Below are 18,113 nucleotides of genomic sequence, written 5' to 3'. Positions count from 1 at the left end.
AGGTGATTTCCTACTCCTTTCCCTGCCCCCAATAAAATTGAGGCCATCTCCCAAGTGCCTTCTATATAAAAATTGTGGTGCAGTGGTAGTAGAAAAGGTAAGCAGTGCACACAAACATCTCATGAGGTAAACTATGAAGTACTATAGGAGAGGTTCAGAGTATATATGAGAAGTGGACAAGTGAGTCAAATATGGTGGAGCACAGAGCATGTTGGTAAAATAGTGGGAGGTTAAAATTGAAAGGTTGTCTTGAGGTCTCATTACCACAAACCTTGAAATGAATCAGTAGTTTGAACTTTAATGGATGACAGGAAATCATTAAACGTTTTAATCAGGGAGTGACAATCAGAGAAAACATATATATTGACATGTATAGATATGTAGATGTGCATATATTTATACATATAGATATTTGAGCAAAAGGTTTATAAAAATATTTCCCCCTCAACATTATTTATACATGTAAATATTTTATATATATTTATACATGTAGATACGTATATTATCTATAGATTCATACAGATATTTGAGCAAAAGGTTTATAAAAATATCTCCCCATCTACTTTAGAATTTCACCTTCATTTGGTTTTCTAGCTTTGTTTCCCTGGTAACCTGACAGATTGTCACTATGTTTCCAGGCAACATTACTCATGATAAAAAAGACTCTGTTAAAATGCATGTGCACTGGGAAAAAGAATAAATAAGCTCCAGAGACTTGATGGGGAGGCCTTGATTGGGCCTTCCTGAGTACAGTGATTCTGGTAACTGGGCATCCCTCATGGGCATCCAGAAGCTGCACCCTTGGAGTTGTTAGAAGAGATGTCTCCTGTGGGACATGAAGCTTTTAAGTCAGGACAGCTCCTACACCTGCCCAACGTGAATCTTCTCTTCTTGCACCTAAATTACCAACTTACCGAATTACAAGGTGCTCCGTGAAAGAGGAATGTGTCACCCTTCCTTCTCAGCAAGCTGTGGTTTCTGTCCTTTGTAGGACGATGCAAAACATGACCTGTGTGAATGTTGAGCTGAATCAGACCTGAAGATCTAGTGGTTGAAAAGACTAAAAACCTAGAAATTATAAAAGTGATATGATTGACTTAAAAATCGTGAAATATAAGAATTAAAAAAGATACTACAAATAAATTCAGAAGACAATGTAAGAAACCCTTGCAGATCAGATGGCAGAAAAAGGGTTAATATTCATACAATGAAAATATTGTTACTTGTTAGTAAGAAAAATACAAATAGTGCAACAGGAAAAAAAAGGCAAAGGGTAAGAATAGGCATTGACAGAAAAGCAAAACCAAATGGCAAATAGAAAATGAAAAGATGTTCATTTGTGTTAGAGATCAGAGATTATTATACTACATCACATCCCACATCAAACTATTAATAAGAACACGTCTTGTGGGAGTTTGGTGACGGGATGAGATAATATACTAAAAGTAAAAATTCCCCTGCCCAAACCTATCCATTTTTCTGGAATGTTCTCATAATAATAAAAACATATTATGAAAGGACAACTGTATAAAGATGTTAGTTGAATTTTATTAGTGATGACAATGTGAATGCCCAGTGATTGGTACTGGATGAGTAAAGGGTGGCTCATCCATTTCATGTACTATTTAGTAACCTTTAAAAATTATTTATATTTCTGTCAGTTGACTTTAAAGTATTGGCATATATATGGGTTTATAATTCAGGTTCATTCTGATGGGGTAGGTGGGCAGTTGGTAGAGAGAGTACGTAAAAAATGAGATGAAGAAATGACACTGGAAATATATAATTCCATTTATATAGATTATATATAGGTATACACATGAAGGGATGTGGTATGGTAGTATGATTACCGAAGTATTAGATGGCTATCTGAAGACTGGGTTCCAGGTGATTTTTTTTTTATGTTCTACTTTTGACCATTTAAAAATATGCTTGTATGTGTACGTTATATATCATAATTCATATTACATAATAAATACATATAAATATTACATATACATATGTATTTAAATAAAGGAAAGACAGGATAACTATTTCACAGGTTAGGGAATGAACCCCTTTGCTATGTGCCTTCTTTTTTTTAATTTTTTTAATTTTTAATTTTTTATTTTTTGTTGCTATGTGCCTTCTGAACCGAGGAGTACAGCATGGTGCTTAAGAGATGCCTAAGGGCAGGTCGGGCTCTGATATATGGAGGGGCTTGTAGCTCTGTGAACTTGGGCTTATGGTCTAGGTTTCCTCATCAGTAAAATATAAACAACAGTAAACGTATCTCATAGGTTTGTGAGGACTAAATGTGTCCCTACATGTAAAGTCTTAGAGCAATGTCTAGCACAGAGTAAGGGCTCAGGAATTGTTGGTAAGTAAAATGAACATTTGTTATTACTCCTTTGTAGTCCTATGCTTAGATATGTCATCAAAATATCACATTTAAACTTAGCAACCAATTTTTAAGGTAGCTGTTGTAGGGGAGATAAAATTTCTCTTCTGTCCTCTTAGGGTTTCTCATTGGGAGTGACAAAAAACCGATTAGTGGAAGTAAAGCACACAAATTTTGTTTAGTAAAATTTTACATGTACATGGGAGTTGCCACAAGGAAATGGAAGATCCACAAAAGTGGTCAAGCATGAGTGCTTATGTACGAGGTTGAACGTAGAGTGCCAGTTGTGGGAAATAACTAAAATATGTCGGGGAGAAGACAGGAAGGATTTTTAACATATTGTTAAATAGATTTCTCTTGGACCGACTCCCCATCTCTGGTGATAAGGTATTTCTTTCCTTGTAGTATATGGAGAGTATCTCCTTCTGGGAAGAGAAAGGAAGGTAGAAATGTCCTTCCTGCATCTGTTACTCAAGTGCCTTTAACTCAAAATAAGATGCCGAAGTGGCATATTTTGGAGAGGCATGTTCTGAACCCCTTCACTAGGTACAATCCCCATTTTACACGTAAGGAGACTGAGACTTAGAGAGAGCTAAGTAACTTCCCGAGTCACTTCCTGATTTGAGCCCATGTCTTACCGTAGAGCCAGCAGCACTTGACATGCTTTTTTCCACATACTGTGTACCTTCTTTTATTTAAAATGAAAATGTTCTGTCCCAGTAACAGAGCACTTGCTCTTAAGAGCTTTGTGGGGAGCACTGTGGGTTTGAGGTGTTGGTTGTGTAGCACATCGTTAGGAATCCATGACTACATTTGGAGGAGTAACTGGGCTAAGCTCCGACAGGCTGTGTAGGCATGACTACTGTGCGTTTGTGTGTGTTGCTGTTTTTAAAACCAAAGATAATCGTAGTATTTCCCTTTGTACCCTATTTCTGCATAGTTATGATGAATTGGTTTCTTTCTGAAATTTATTTGCTCAAAAAAAGTAGGAACTTAGCAATTCCATTGTATCCATTTTAAAACTTTTTAATCCTTGATACCTAGGTTATCTTCACTGTAACGAATACGATGGCCTGAGATTCAGGTGGCTGAAGCAGACGTTAGAATCTTTCATCCCACAGCCGTTGGTAGATGTAATTAAAGTGTCTGAATTGGACGGCAGAGACCTGGGAGATGCGCAGCCAGGAACGTTTGACAAGGTACTGTTATTACACTGTGACAAACTGACGGGCTCCCAGTGGTCCCGCTGTGACGTTGCTTTGTTGTTGTTGTTTTCCATCTGCTTCCAGACACAGCCTAGTGCAATTTCTTGGTGCTCTGGGAAATTTTGATAAAGTGAACAAGGAAGCGGTTTTTGCTGGATGCTCAGCATGCTTCAAAGGAAGCAGTAACATTGGGATTGGGGATTATTGTATGTTTTCTTTATTTCCAGGTACCTCAGAGATACTCAGGAAAAGATCCGGTATTATTTGGGTCAGTGCACAAACGTAGACACTATATTGCTTTAGTTTGGAAACATTTTCTATCTGAGTATGACAGTTGAAGAAAAAGAGAACATTTCAGCAAACCAAAATTGAAATATTACTTCTCAAAAATAAATGCTGAGAGTTCAGAAATATGTTAATGTCTGTTTAAAATGAGTAACTTTTATAGAAGCTTTTGCTGTAGTCGTCAAGAATATGAAATATGAGTAGACATTAGTAGACTTTTGGTCCTCCTATTCCCTCTCCCCGCCAAAAAAACAAACCTTAAAAGTGTGCAGGGAATTTTCATGTAAAGTATTAGTGAAGACATGTCATGAAGAATTTACTATAGTATATTTTTGATTTTGAAAGAGATGTCTTTATTAGCTGTTTTTTGTCATGTTTTACACGACTACTCCATGTATCTTGCATCTGAGACTGTATCTTCAGTGCACATGTGCATTATATATCCTTTTTTCCTCTAGGTGTTAGTTGATGCTCCATGTTCCAATGATCGGAGTTGGTTGTTCTCTTCAGATTCTCAGAAGGCAGCCTGTAGGATAAGCCAAAGGAGGAATTTGCCTGTTCTGCAGATAGAACTCCTAAGGTGAGGGCTATTCATAAAACAGTTTATTCTGGTTTCTAATGACACGCCATGACACAGAGAATTCCCCAAACAGAGGGTCTCTGTGTAGGAGTTGGTAACTATTCTTCCAAAAGCTGTATCCAGAAAATTCTTGACCTCTTTCCTTTCAGCCCTCATGCTGTAGGCCCTGCCGCCCCCTCCTCCGCCCCCTCAGTGAATTGTAGTACTGTAGTACCATTGTCTTTTAAGGAACACATGTGATTTTACTGTGGTTTAAAGTTATTTGCATATCGGGACCATCTCAAACCCAGGGCTCAGCACCCTATTTTTTAACCAGAACCTGAACAGTGCCCCGCATCGTAGCTTTGGACCAGGATGTATTTTTTTGGTAATGGATACATTGTTCTAAATGAGTCAGGCTTCTAGGAAGTCGTAGTTCATTGTTAGCACTTATCTACCTTCAAAGAATTTTCCAGAAGCATGTGACCACCAAGAGATGCATTGTTTTTTGTTTGTTTGTTTGTTTGTTTGTTTGTTTCCAAACAGAGGATTTTGGGACATTCTTTTCTGGTTTCAAAAGAGATTTGTACTTACACCCTACTCCCAAGTAATTCCTGTTGTTTAATGCAGAGCAAAAATTATCTGGAATATTTAAACTATAGTTTAATGATGCATTACACCTGTTACGTCTTACATGTGGAATGAGAATGACTAACATTTCTTATGCACTGCTGACAACAAGGTTTATGTCCACCTTCCGACGGTTGCACAACAAGGAATACATGTCAGTACCTAAGTATTATAGCCAAGTGCTATGTAGTCTTGTTCTTGTACTAAATAATGAAATCAGTTCATACGGCTATTCCAGGTAGTGCCCACGAGAGGCTTCTTCTAAATGTTACCTATCTGGCAGTTAAATTGTTTATATGCTTCCAGTGTCTGCCTTTCCTCTTCTAAACCCTAAGATGTTTTGAGAATTTTATACCCCTCCCCGCACCTCTTGGGTTATTAGCTTTGGCATGTTGCATACATCCTGATATAAGATTTCTTTCTCATCTAAACTTTCTTGATCTGGCTTCTTAATGATTCCAGCTACTCTGGGCCTTGCTGTGGCTATACCTTATAACAGACAGTAAGTTTTATGATGGTTTATTAGCATTGCGTCTTCTTTTTTTAAAAAATACCGATTAAATAACCAGGCTTTCCAAGAATACCATTTTTCTTTCTTATGAAAAATCCTCCTTCACCTCTTTTTTTTCCCTGTTCATTACCAAGCTTTTTGTTTTTTATTCTATCTACTGCTTTCCCTCCCATTTTGTCTCAATTCATTGTAATCTGTTTTCTGTTCCCTTTATTTTCTCAAATTTATGCTTGTTAAAGTTACTAAAGACCCATTAAAAAAAAAAAAAAAACAAGACCCATTAAATTGATAAATATTTTTCAGTTTTACTTAATCTCTGATAGCATTTTTAGATGTATTTTATTATATAACTATTACATGAAAACATTTTCATTGTAAAAAACTCAATAAATATGAATCAAAAGGCCCCCTTTGCCATGGACCCAACCAAATACCAGCTTTCTTTACTGAGTTAACTGTTGTACACTCTTCCAGACTTTTTCTATAGCTGTTTTTACTATCATGTGTATAGAGAAATACATTTAAAAATAACTGCTATCATTGTGTATATATTGTTCTGAAACTTGCTTCTTTTGTACTTAATTTTTCTTAGTTTTTCCTTGTAGATATACTTTGTTCTCTTCAACTTTTGCAAACTATTAAGTAGCGTCAGTCATATTCTATTCAATCCTCTATTTTTTGGATACTTACATTATTTCCTTTTTTTTTTCTTTTACAAACCACGCTTTGATTTATCTCATTGGACATGAAACTAACATTTTTCTTGATTAAATATCAAGAAGTGGAATTAAGGATCAAACATTTAGGTGTATTGAATTTTTCTCTAAAATAGCTATACCAGTTTATACTTCATATTGCATTGGACTTTTGTTGACTGCATTTTCCCTCCTTTTTTTTTTTTTCTTTTCTTTTTTCTTTTTTTTTTTTTTTTTAAGATTTTGAGGGGATAGAGGAAGAGGAGAGAGAATCTTAAACAGATTCTGTGTTGAGCTCAGAGCCTCACACAAGGCTCCGGGGCTCTGATCTCACCACCCTGAGATCATGACCTGAGCTAAAACCAAGAGTTGGAGGTTCAGCTGACAGCCACTCAGGTGTCCCTGCTTGTTCCTTTTTATAATAATATTCTCTTCCTTTGATTTTTGTGAGTGATAATATGTTTTTCTGATTATCTTCCTACTTATTTTCTTAATTTACTCTTAAGCAGCTTATCCTATAATTTCTGGGTTTCCTTAGGCTGCTGATGTTGGCGCTCTCCTCTCTTTATCTGATGGCTTCAACTCATATAACATGCTGTCTCCCACATATGTGTGTAAACTCCCTGGCCCCAGACCTATATATTCAGTTATCTGTGACATATCCCCATTTGGAAGCCCCCTGGACACATAAATCTTAATGTGTCAAGAAGGCAACTTATAATTTCTAATGCTTTTCTGTCCTCTCCAAAATCAACAAAACAAAAAATCAGATAGAAACTCCATTATTCTACCTCTTTTTTTTCCTCTTCTGTGTCTCAGTAATTTCCATACCATCAGACATTTGCCTACGTCAGAAACCCATCTTCAGCCCCCCACTTGCTTTTATACTCAGTCCGTCGCTAAGATGCTTCAGTTGTACCTGTTACATATTGCTCAAGTCCATCCAATTCTTTTTTATTTATGTATTTATTTATTTTTATTTTTTTTTAGTCCATCCAATTCTATCCACCCTTGATAGCTGACCTAAGCCACCAGCATCCGTCATCTGAATCATTGCAGTTGGCTCCTAACTGCTCTCCATGTCTCCGGGTGTGAGCTTCACTTCACTCTTCACAGTAAAGCAAATCTGATGTGAAATGTGAACCTGATTGTGTCATTCTCCTTTTTGAAATCCTGCAGTGGTTCCCATTACCATTAAAATTTCAAATCCTTTAGTATGATATTCAAGTCCTCTCTGGATATGGTTCCTTCTTACTTCATTTGCCTTGTCATCTCAGGACTTCTCTTGCATTGTGTTCCATCTGAGCAGTTCTTCAGACTCACCTTATGGTGTCATTTCTGAGGCCGGTGCATTTCCTCTTCCTTTTGGTTAAGAGTTGTTCTTACTCACCCTCCCCTTTCTCTTGGCTAACTCCGGATTTTTTAGGAATTAGCTTTGACATCTTATTGAAGCCTTACCTGACTCCCTAGGACTAGGATTGATATTCTCTTCAGTTCCTTACTTTCATTTAAAATATATATTGTCAGTCTCTTTGCTTAATATTTGCCTAGTACTTATCTCTCTCTTCAACAAGACTGTTATAAGCCCCTTGGGAACAGGGATAGTCTTACTCTTTTTACTGCTAATACATAATTTGATGTCTGATACATAGAAGGAGGTCAGTAATTGTTTAAAAACACTAAATTACAAGGACTGAGTATTTAGAATTTAAATCTGTAATTAAATTTATAGCAAAGTTAATCTGCCAAAAATGATATAATCACAGTTGTGCTACATAGTCATTAAGCATAAACATAAAGCATTTCCATTATTTATTTCAATTATATTGCTTTTATATAACCAAAGCTTGGTTTTAGTTTCAGTTTAGTTTTTTTTTTTTTCCCTCAATTAACAAATTTCTCTTAACATCATTTAACATTTCAGTCATCATTGTGAAGGTCAGGCATTTATACAGACCTCACATAGGCTCCTACTTATGCCCTAACAACTACCACTCCTCCTCTCTCCCATCATCTTATTCCCCAAAAGGAATGGCTTTAGCCCTGTGTCATTTAAGTAGCATATTAACAAGGTGGAAAACTGACATCTCAATCACTACAGGTGTACATTATCATGAAATTAGTTGGAGAAGATCATCACCCCAGCCATCTCCTAGTCTTTTCCTTGAGCAGCTGCTCTCCATTTCCTGTCCCCGATGCTTGGTCTTGTGAGAGATTTGGGAGCACCAAAAGTAGTTAAACTCTGGGTTCCTTGGCTGTGTAGTTGTTATGATCATGGAGAAAGAGCGGGATACCCAAGCGATAGGCACAGAGAATGGTTCTAATTCCCTAAGTCTGGTGGCTGAAAAGATGAAGAGAAAAATGATAGTGTGAGCCATAATTTCTCTTTTATCTTATGTCCCTGACCCCAGAAAGTGGAAAAAAATATATAAATATATAAATTTTCCCATCAAGGATAGCTCTGTCTGTCACACACAAGAAGTTTCGTACTTTTTTTTTTTTTAGAATAACAAAAAATATTTTACTAAAACATAAGATTTACAGAAGTTTCCAGACAAGCCATACAAAATGGTCGCAAGCTTTTTCTTGAAGGAAGGATTCTACACTTGACAGCAAAGTCACAATGTTATTAGTGAGGGCTGTGATGTTTAATGTTCCCATTTTGGTTCAAACAATCAAGTTTGTCAATCTACAGTGTCTCAATAAAGTTAGACTTGGCTAGAGAGCATACTCTAAAGAACTGGTTAGCTGCTTTTAACCGATGCAATTAGATCACCATTAAAAGGGGGAAAGGAGCCCATAAAATTAAAATAAAACTACCTCTCCCCCTCAAAAATAATAATAAAGAAAAACACCCACACCCCTGCAGCTAACCCTGACAACTACCTTCATTCACAGTGTTTATACAAACCATGATGGGGGGAAAGGAATAAAAGCAGAGAGGGGCCACTGCTTTTAAGTGTTTCACAACAATCCAGATGGTACTTCTAGCCTCTGCTCATGCTTTACAACAGTGAATCAGGACAAGACATAGATTTGCTAATGTGCATTTAATCACCAAAGCACTGAAGATGTCTGGGCTTTTATTCTGTAATGTTTCTAAGACTGTGTCCATTAAATGCAAACAAAAAAGGAAGAAGTCTTGGCAGAACAGGAGAAGTGATGGCACACTTGATGATCAGATCGATTTTAAATATTATTAATGGCATATAGCCTAGTCCATGCTCTAGCTGTTTCTATGGCTTGGACTTCGTTGGTCTTCCACTGCTCCACTACATCATTTGCTAACGGATCATCTGGATTGGGAGCACTTAACAAAGCCTGGATCGATAGCAGAACTGTGTGGATCTGCAGTGCTGGGGACCACTTATCTTTCAAAATATCTAAACATATTCTTCCCAACTTGTCTACATTAGGATGATAAATTTTGGTCATGAAACGTACTTTAGGGGCTGCCATCGGGAATTCTTCTGGAAGGAATAGTTCAAGTTTAAAAGTCCCTCCCTCTAAGGGGGAATCCTGGGGGCCAGCAATGACCACATGAAAATAACGGGCGTTGCTCTCATCTGGTTCTGCTTTAATGCCAGGAACTGGTTCTGCCAGCAAACGCTGGGTTTCCTTGATAATCCTGCGGGGCAGCCTACCATCTAGTCAGATCCCGAGTTCGGCCTCTGCTCTGGCTCCCCTCGCCTCACGCACGAGTGGAAGTCCAGGGCTCAAGTTTCGTACTTTCTTTCTTTCTTTTTTTTTTTTAATTTTATTTATTTATGATAGTCACACAGAGAGAGAGAGAGAGAGGCAGAGACACAGGCAGAGGGAGAAGCAGGCTCCATGCAGCGGGAGCCCGACGTGGGATTCTATCCCGGGTCTCCAGGATCGCGCCCTGGGCCAAAGGCAGGCGCCAAACCGCTGCGCCACCCGGGGATCCCTCGAGTTTCGTACTTTCTTTGAAATCTTTCTCACCTAGTTATTGACTTACCTTCCTTTAACAAAAGGTAATCCTTTTATTCCACAATAAGAAATAAAGATTTCAAATCAAACATATGCAAGACAGTAAATATATTATGTGTGAGTTTTGGTCAAAAGTATAAAGGATTGATATAGTAGATGCTTATTTGCATTTGCAAAGAGCAATTAGAAAGCAAGAAAGCAAATATTGCCTAGGCTGATACTGTGAACAGAAGATAGCACTCAGAAAGGAGAAAAGGAGTGGAAAGGATAATTGAGAGGCAAGTAAGGAAAACTTTTTGTACTGTCTTGTTGAAGACTAGTATTTGCATTTGTCAGCTGACAGATATGTACTCAAAGATACTTTATGCCCTCTGTGGCTGTATATTCATTTACCTCTCCAGATATCATTAATATTTATATTAATCAGGCAGTCTGCATAGTGTTTGCAATTTTAGCTTTTGAGAACACAACAATGTACAACCAAATATTACTCTGGCACATATTTTTATGAATGTGATACCTAAATTAAAATTGGTATTTTATTTATAATTATTATTTTTAAAGATTTTATTTAATATTTGAGAGAGAAACAGGGAGCACCAGCAGAGAGAGGAGCAGAGGGGGAGAGAGAGAAGCAGGCTCCCTGCCGAGATGGGAGCCTGAGGTGGGGCTAGACCCTGGGACCCTGAGATCATGACCTGAGCCGAAAGCAGACACTTAACCAACTGAGCCACCCAGACGTCCCAATACTTTATTTAATAGAAGATTCTTGATGTTACATTTTTTGAAAGAGTAATGTTAATAGATATGTAAGTCTTAAAAAAAATTCTTTTAAAAAATAAAATTCTTTTAAAAAATAAATCATTAAATTTTTTTTTAATTCTTTTTTAAAAATAAGAAGTCCCAGGATCAAGTCCCGCATTGGGCTCCCCACAGGGAGCCTGCTTCTCCCTCTGCCTGTGTCTCTACCTCTCTCTCTCTGTGTCTCTCATGCATAAATAAAATCTTTAAAAAAAATAATTATGTATATAATCATGAAAATAGTAATGTAACCTGATTTTTTTTTCAGCATGGAAAGCGTATTGGAAGACACAGTGATGACAGGAGGTAGATCCCAAAGCATATGAGGCCATTGTACACTTATTGAGGACTCTTTGATTTATTCATACAGAAATGGAAAAATTAGAATCTTCTATTTAATGTATAAAACATGAAGATAAAATTATACACAACTCTCTCACACATCTTCCCCAAAACCATAGCAGAAGATGAGAATGTGGGACAATGTTATAAGGAATAATTGAACATAAACCAGTTCTATTAAGGGAGTGTCATTTGAAAGTATATATTTATTATTTATCAAAATAATTCCTGAGACCAACCGTTTCTGTTACATACTATGTATATACAAACTACATAATCAGATTCTCTTGCCTTGTTTTTATTTAAATGTATTAGGAAAAACAGTGGGAAAATATGCTGAAAATAATATACGTGTAATCTCTTTGAAAGTGGCCATGGTGTTTGTGCAAAAGAAGTTTACATGATTTTTAGGTGGGAAAGCACAAACTGAAGAGCATGATTTATAACAAAAATATTGGTATGTTATTGCAGTAATGTATCATGTCATCCATTTCCTCAGAGAAAATCAATCACATTTAAAATACTGACCCCTTCTGGTTTTCTTTTCTTACCAATTGACAAGTAAAATCCAATTTGTGAATTCATTGAGAATGGAAGCTTAGATTATTCAGTAACATTCTGAAAATTTGTATAAATCATCCAGATAACTATCCTTTAAAAGTGGTACTCTGACTGCAAGAATTGTGTTTTAAAAGAAACACTTAAAAAAAAATCGTCAGCGACTGCTCTGTCATGCTCTTGAGCTGAGCTAAGGGATACCTAGTAACTGTGGAGCATGAGTCTTCATCACTCATCAACATAGTGACCAAAATACTGATGTGTTCATGTTGGGAAAATAATCTTTGGACATACAATTCTATTAGACTGGAGGATTTCCACCACTGTTTGGGCTATGTATACAGTTTCTCTTAAAGGCTAGCTAATTCAGTTAGCTCTGCGTGCTATCATTATATCCTTAAATATATAATGATATAGTTAATCATGTGTTTGGAATCCGGAAAACAAAAGCATACCACTATTAATCCTACTACTACTATTTCTACTACTTTTCTTCATCCTCTTCTTCTTCCTTTTTCTTCTTTTTTTCTTTAAGTTAGATGGCAGGAGTCAGAGATTCTCAGATTAAAAACCTATAATTTAAAAAAAAACAAAAACCTATAATTTGTTTGGGCAAAGTACATATATCTTTTCATTAACAGTGTATAGATAGAATATTCCACATTAAGTGAAATTGCAGAAGGTTGAGGAGATATCCACAGTTTGTAGCTATTATATTTTCAACATTAAAAATATCTCAAGTATTGGGACGCCTGGGTGGCTCAGGGTTTGCACCTCTACCTTTGGCTCAGGCTGTGATCCTGAGCCCGGAGTCCCGGGTTTGAGTCCTTTATTGGGCTCCCTATGAGGAGCCTGCTTCTTCTGTCTCTCTCTCTCTCTCTCTCTCTCTCTGTCTCTCATGAATAATAAATAGAATCTTAAAAAAAAAAATCTCAAGTATAGATTGACAACATGAAATACAATCTTGAAAATGAGATTTTTATCATCTATCATCTATCAATTTATCCAGTATTTATTAAATATTAGTTTTGCATCAGAACTTTGCTAGGCACTGCAGATACTAAAATATATATAAAATGCTCCTTGTGGGGGATCCCTGGGTGGTTCAGCAGTTTAGCGCCGCCTTCAGCCCAGGGCATGATCCTGGAGTCCAGGGATCGAGTCCCACATGGGGCTCCCTGCATGGAGCTTGCTTCTCCCTCTCTGACTCTCTGTCTCTCTGTGTGTATGTGTCTCTCATGAATAAATAAATAAAATCTTTAAAAATAATAAAATGATCCTTGTTCTCAGGGTCCTCAAGGCAATTGTCATAAAATGGGGCAAGAATGTGGTAACAGAGTCAAGTTTAGAGGCAGCAAGAATGGGGTGTGAGTTTAACAAGTTATATTTTTACAAAATAAGCAACAGAAAACATTTAAACTGGAGATACTTATTTTAATAGTTTTTCCTAACGTGGAAGTAATATAGTCTGATAAAACATTTGAAATATAAAAAGAAATAAAAAGAAGAAAATAAGCCATTCATTGAAAGAAACTTATATTGACTTACTTCCTTTGATTGCGTATAGTAATTACAATAATAGAAATCATAGTAATATATGTATGATTCAGTATCTTTTTCTATGTAATTTATTATAAACATGTTAATTATTAAATAGTCATTGAAAATATACTTTTGAAATGGCTACATCATGTTAAATCATTCATTCATTTATTGGGTAATTAGGAGTATCAAAAACTTTCTAATGATAGGATCTGATTAATACCAAAAATAGGTACAAAAACATCCTAGTGGAAGTTAAAACATCAGCTTTTTCAATGATCCAGGCAAGAGTTTGATAACTCTTTGGGGAAGGAGTTAGCAGCTGGCCTGTGATCCATTTCTCTTGATTTCTAGGGAGGCAGTCCCACGGAAAGTAGGAAAGTGGGTGACCTAGTTAAACGTGTTGGTAACTGACCTCGTTGCTGAGAGGAGAACCCTTACTTATGGCATGCTTTGAGCAGAGTATCCTTGTTTAGGATGGCCCGTGGTAAACACATTCGAGGATCCAGATTTATGAGGCACAGCTTCCTGGAGAACGTCACGCAGGCCGTTCAGCTCCCTGAGATGTAGTGGAGACGGAACATAACCTACATGCTCCCCATTGTGTGAGGGGACCTGTGAACTTTGCTCAGAGAACTCCTCTACCATCTGAGTAGAAACATTCTGAGCTGTAAGCAGGACTGGGGGAGCCGCACTGGGTGTCTTGGCCTCTTTTGTGTCATTTGCTCGAATACTTGGAAGTATTAGTAAAGCTTGATAGTGGGCACGATCTCTGGTTCGTGAGACTCTGATCTGACAGTGTAATCCAGGGTGTTGGCTCACCCCTAAACCCCCAGTAGGGGCCTCTGATGAAACCTCTTATTTAGTCCCACATCTGAATCTTGAAATGGAGTCCACTTATCCAGACGGCTCTTAAAGTAAAGGCCCCTCCCCCTTTATATCCTGTGCACTGAAGCCCAGTTAAAAAGGTGAAGGGGTAGGGCCTGTTGTGCCAGAGCTTGGGCAGGTCCAAGAGAACAAGAAAGTGTGTGATGCTCCGTGAATAGTGATTTTTCCATTTTGGCTCCACTCACTAGTTTAACTAGTAACCGTGGATGCTGTGCGTGGCTGCATTAGCTGCCTGTCTGTGGGTTTGCAGAGGCTCAGGTAAACCGGTGGAGCGTCTGGAGGGGTTTACTGCGGGGAAATGCCCACCCGAGCCTTGAGGGCGGGGAGGAGCAACGGGGACACGGGGGTTGTGCCCTGCGGGTTCTTTCCGTCTGTTGTATCCTAAGTGTTTACCTGAAGCATGCCTTCAGGGTCGTGGACGTTGGGGAGTAGGTGTCTTCCCTGTACTGGGGCTTGGCTGCTTCCCCTTCTCTTTTCAGTGTTTTGGGATTTCTGTTTTTGTTTTTACAAAGAGAGGTTTTTGCTTTTTAAATAACTTATCCTATCTGTATCTTCCTTGAGGATTAGTGCGTTGTGTATGTCCTGTGTAAGAAATCTTTCCATACCTTAGATAGTCTCTTGGGTTATTTTCTGGGAGCTTTATGTTTTAACTTTTCCATTTAGGTCTATGATACACCTCAGCTGATTTTTGCACAGTAGTATGAGGTAGGAATCTGTTTTCTTTTCTACCTTCCCTTTTTTGCTCCTTTTTGTAACCTTGCACGTGGATACCTAATTGTACCAACAGCTCTTAATTTTATTATTTTTTAAAGGTATATTTGTTTTTAAAGAAGAGAAAGCATGGGGGAATGGGGAGAAGGGCAGAGAGAGAGAGAGAGAGTCAGCAGCAGACTCCCCGCTGAGTACAGAGGCCCACCCAGGGCTCCATCTCATGACCTGAGCTGGAATCCAGGGTCACATGCTTAACCAACTGAGCCACCCACGCGCCCCTCAACAGTATTTATTGAAAAGTCTGTCCGCTTACCGATACTCTGTCGTTCTACTCCTGTCATAAATCAGACGTCCACAGTAACATCCATTGGATTTCTGTTTATTCAGTTGCTTTGTTCACAGATCCTCCAGCTAGTGCTGCACTAACCTAATTACCATAGCATCAGTGTCGTCATATGTAGGCGCAAATGTTCCCTTTTTGTTTGTTTCATTTTGCTTTGTTAAGAATCTTGGCTATTTTCCATTCCTTCGCATCTTTACATACCTTTTAGAATCAGCTTTTCAAGTTTTATGGGAAACATTTAGGGATTTTAATTGGAGTTACATTAAATCTATCTATCGATTTAGAGAGCTTTGACATTTTCCTGTTATTTCACAATATTGATAAATTTATTAAATCTAAAAATTTATAGATTCTTTTGGATTTTCAACAAAACCCTCATAATTCTGTAATATATAGAAATATATAGATAATTTTTCTAGATTCTGTATATTTGCTTGGGATTTTTTCATGTGTTCATAAGTGAAACTGGCTTATAATTTTTCATTTTTGAAATAGTCTTATTAGAGTTTGGAATTAAAGTTATAGTGGCTTCATAAAATGAATTAAGGAGTAGATTCTCATTTATATTCTCAGGAACGGTTTATGGAAAATTGCAATTATTTTTTTCCTTTGAATATTTGGCAGAAACTGCAGTGGAAGCCGTAACGGGCCTAGAGTTCTGTGAGAAAATCTTCAACCATTGATGTAGTTGTTTCTTTAATGGTTACAGGACTCTTAACAGTTCTCTCTCTCTCTCTCTCTCTCTTTTAAAAATCAGTTTTATGAGAGTTTTTTAAAGTAATTTTCCCCTTTTATCCATCTACAAACTTACTGACAGAAAGTTGTGTATAGTATCTCCTTATTATTTTTTTAGTGTCTGCAGGATTTATAATGATGTCCCTGCTTTATTTTTGTGAGGCTTGTCAAATTTTTATGTCTTGTCAGGATCCAGTATTTAACTTCATTCGTCTTTTTTTATTGTAAGTTTGTTTCCTATTTCCAAACATTTGGGGATATTTTTGGTTATCTTATTTTTTAATTTTAATTTTTTTAATTTTTAAATTTTTATTGTGATCAGAGAACATATGCTATCTCAGTTCCTTGTTTAGCTCTAAAGAATTATTTAGGATAGTGGTTTTTAACCCTTGCTCTGTAAAGACCTAGGGATTTTGTAACTTTGTTGGAGGGGCCATCCTGAAGGAAGGGAGAGGGATAACCAGGAGAGCCTTATGGTTCATCACAGCAGATCCAGCTAGACACATGATATCTTCATCTGCTTAAGCTTACAGGATGTCATTGGAAGAAAGTTTTTTGTTACTTAAAAAAAAAAGTCTGAAAAAACTTTAAAAAATCATTTAAATCAACAATAAGCAATTTATCTTTATTTATAAGCACATTTGCCATGGGCCAAAATTAAGTCAACTCTGGTGGTTTTCTTGAGAGACTTTTAGTTCTTTTTCTTTGTATAAGTGAAGAGATGATATTTGATCATAGATTAAAGATCCCATGTCAAAGGCAGGCCTAATATAACCTGTTGTCACTCTTCCTAACTTAAGCAATACAAATCTGCCTTCCTCACATTCAGTCCTAACAAAGAGCTTTTAATCCCTAGCCCACTCTCCGATACTGATTTTAATGAGAAAGGTATACTAAACATAAGGCCCACAGGTAGATGGGATAACAGATATGTTAAAACTTGCCATTTATAATCTGTTTCAGGAGGAGCTAGCATCATGTAATACCCTGCTCTGCCATATACAAAAATACTGTATAAAAAATATTCCTTCTTCAAGGTAGAAACTTACTGCTGGTGGAGAGGAGATAATTACCAACATTGTTTTTGTTTCTTATGCTGACAAAGGAATCTGCTGGGTATGGTATCTCTGAAAATAGCGAGCTGTGGTCAGGTTTCTTTATCTTGAATTTACAGAACTTCTTTGATAATAAACAGTTTGTTATCTAGAAATTTGATTACTGACTGAGTAGAGTGAAGAGTACCCTCAAGGCTTGTAAAATAATACTTTTAAAACTGATGATGGCACTGGGTAACTATCAACCTAGACATATCTATGTTTTTAGATGCATATACTACCTGAAATTTAATTTCGAATCTGCATTTGTTTGATAGATTGTACATGAGCTTCAACTTTTCACCTTAATGTTTTCTTTGGTCATGGGACATAATAGTGGTATTTGCTTCCTTGCCCAAACTGCTATTTACCAGCAGAAATAGTAAACTGATAACAAACACGGTAAAGTGTTAAGAAACAGACCATGAAAAAAATGAAAGAAATAGGAACTGTTGAAAACGAACAAAAAGAGAAAAATTCAAAATGAATACTAGAAGCCAACGATGTAACATGGGGAAAAAAATATGGAATGGTAAGGAAAAATAAAACAGAAACCCCTGAAATACTTAGAAGAAAAAAAGACACAAAATGTAGAGGAATTGGGCACTGGGGTGGCTCAGTTGGTTAAGCGTCTTGCCTTTAGCTCAAGTCATGATCTCGGGATCCTGATCAAGTCTTGCATCAGGTTCCCTGCTCAGCAGGGTGTCTGCTTCTCCCTCTCCCTCTGCTTCTCCCTGCTGTGCCTGCCTGTACTTCATAGCTCTCTCTCTCCCTCCAAATGAATGAATGAATGAATGAATGAATGAATGAATGAATGAATGAAATCTTTTTTAAAAAGTAGAGGAATTAAAACATTCACGATTGTGGGGAGACAGAAAAGGAA

General features: G+C 37.1%; 1 protein-coding gene, 1 long non-coding RNA gene and 1 pseudogene across 4 annotated transcripts in view; 1 reads left to right on the top strand and 2 right to left on the bottom strand.

Moving 5' to 3' along the window:
• Positions 1 to 18,113, top strand: part of NSUN3 (NOP2/Sun RNA methyltransferase 3) — a 54,259-nt gene that overhangs the window by 17,678 nt on the left and 18,468 nt on the right. For 2 of the 3 annotated variants that reach the window (XM_077884295.1, XM_077884297.1), the window contains 2 exons: positions 3,425 to 3,579; positions 4,329 to 4,450. In XM_077884295.1, coding sequence (XP_077740421.1) covers positions 3,425 to 3,579; positions 4,329 to 4,450 — 277 coding nt within the window. Of the gene's footprint in view, positions 1 to 3,424; positions 3,580 to 4,328; positions 4,451 to 10,039; positions 10,248 to 18,113 lie in introns of those variants that run through there. The other variant, XM_077884296.1, reaches the window with a different exon arrangement.
• On the bottom strand, positions 6,594 to 15,483 carry LOC144305460 (uncharacterized). Its single transcript, XR_013372470.1, has 3 exons — positions 15,372 to 15,483; positions 12,373 to 12,489; positions 6,594 to 8,606 (listed from the first exon to the last, which is right to left on the bottom strand). It is a non-coding gene; the product is annotated as an uncharacterized LOC144305460 (long non-coding RNA).
• LOC144305087 (ubiquitin-conjugating enzyme E2 N pseudogene) lies at positions 9,332 to 9,907 on the bottom strand (annotated as a pseudogene).

This window comes from Canis aureus, chromosome 35, assembly GCF_053574225.1.
Source record: "Canis aureus isolate CA01 chromosome 35, VMU_Caureus_v.1.0, whole genome shotgun sequence".
Classification (NCBI taxonomy): Eukaryota; Metazoa; Chordata; class Mammalia; order Carnivora; family Canidae; genus Canis; species Canis aureus.
The sequence above is the reverse complement of the archived record's forward strand: the minus strand, read 5'-3'. Positions and strand labels throughout refer to the sequence as shown.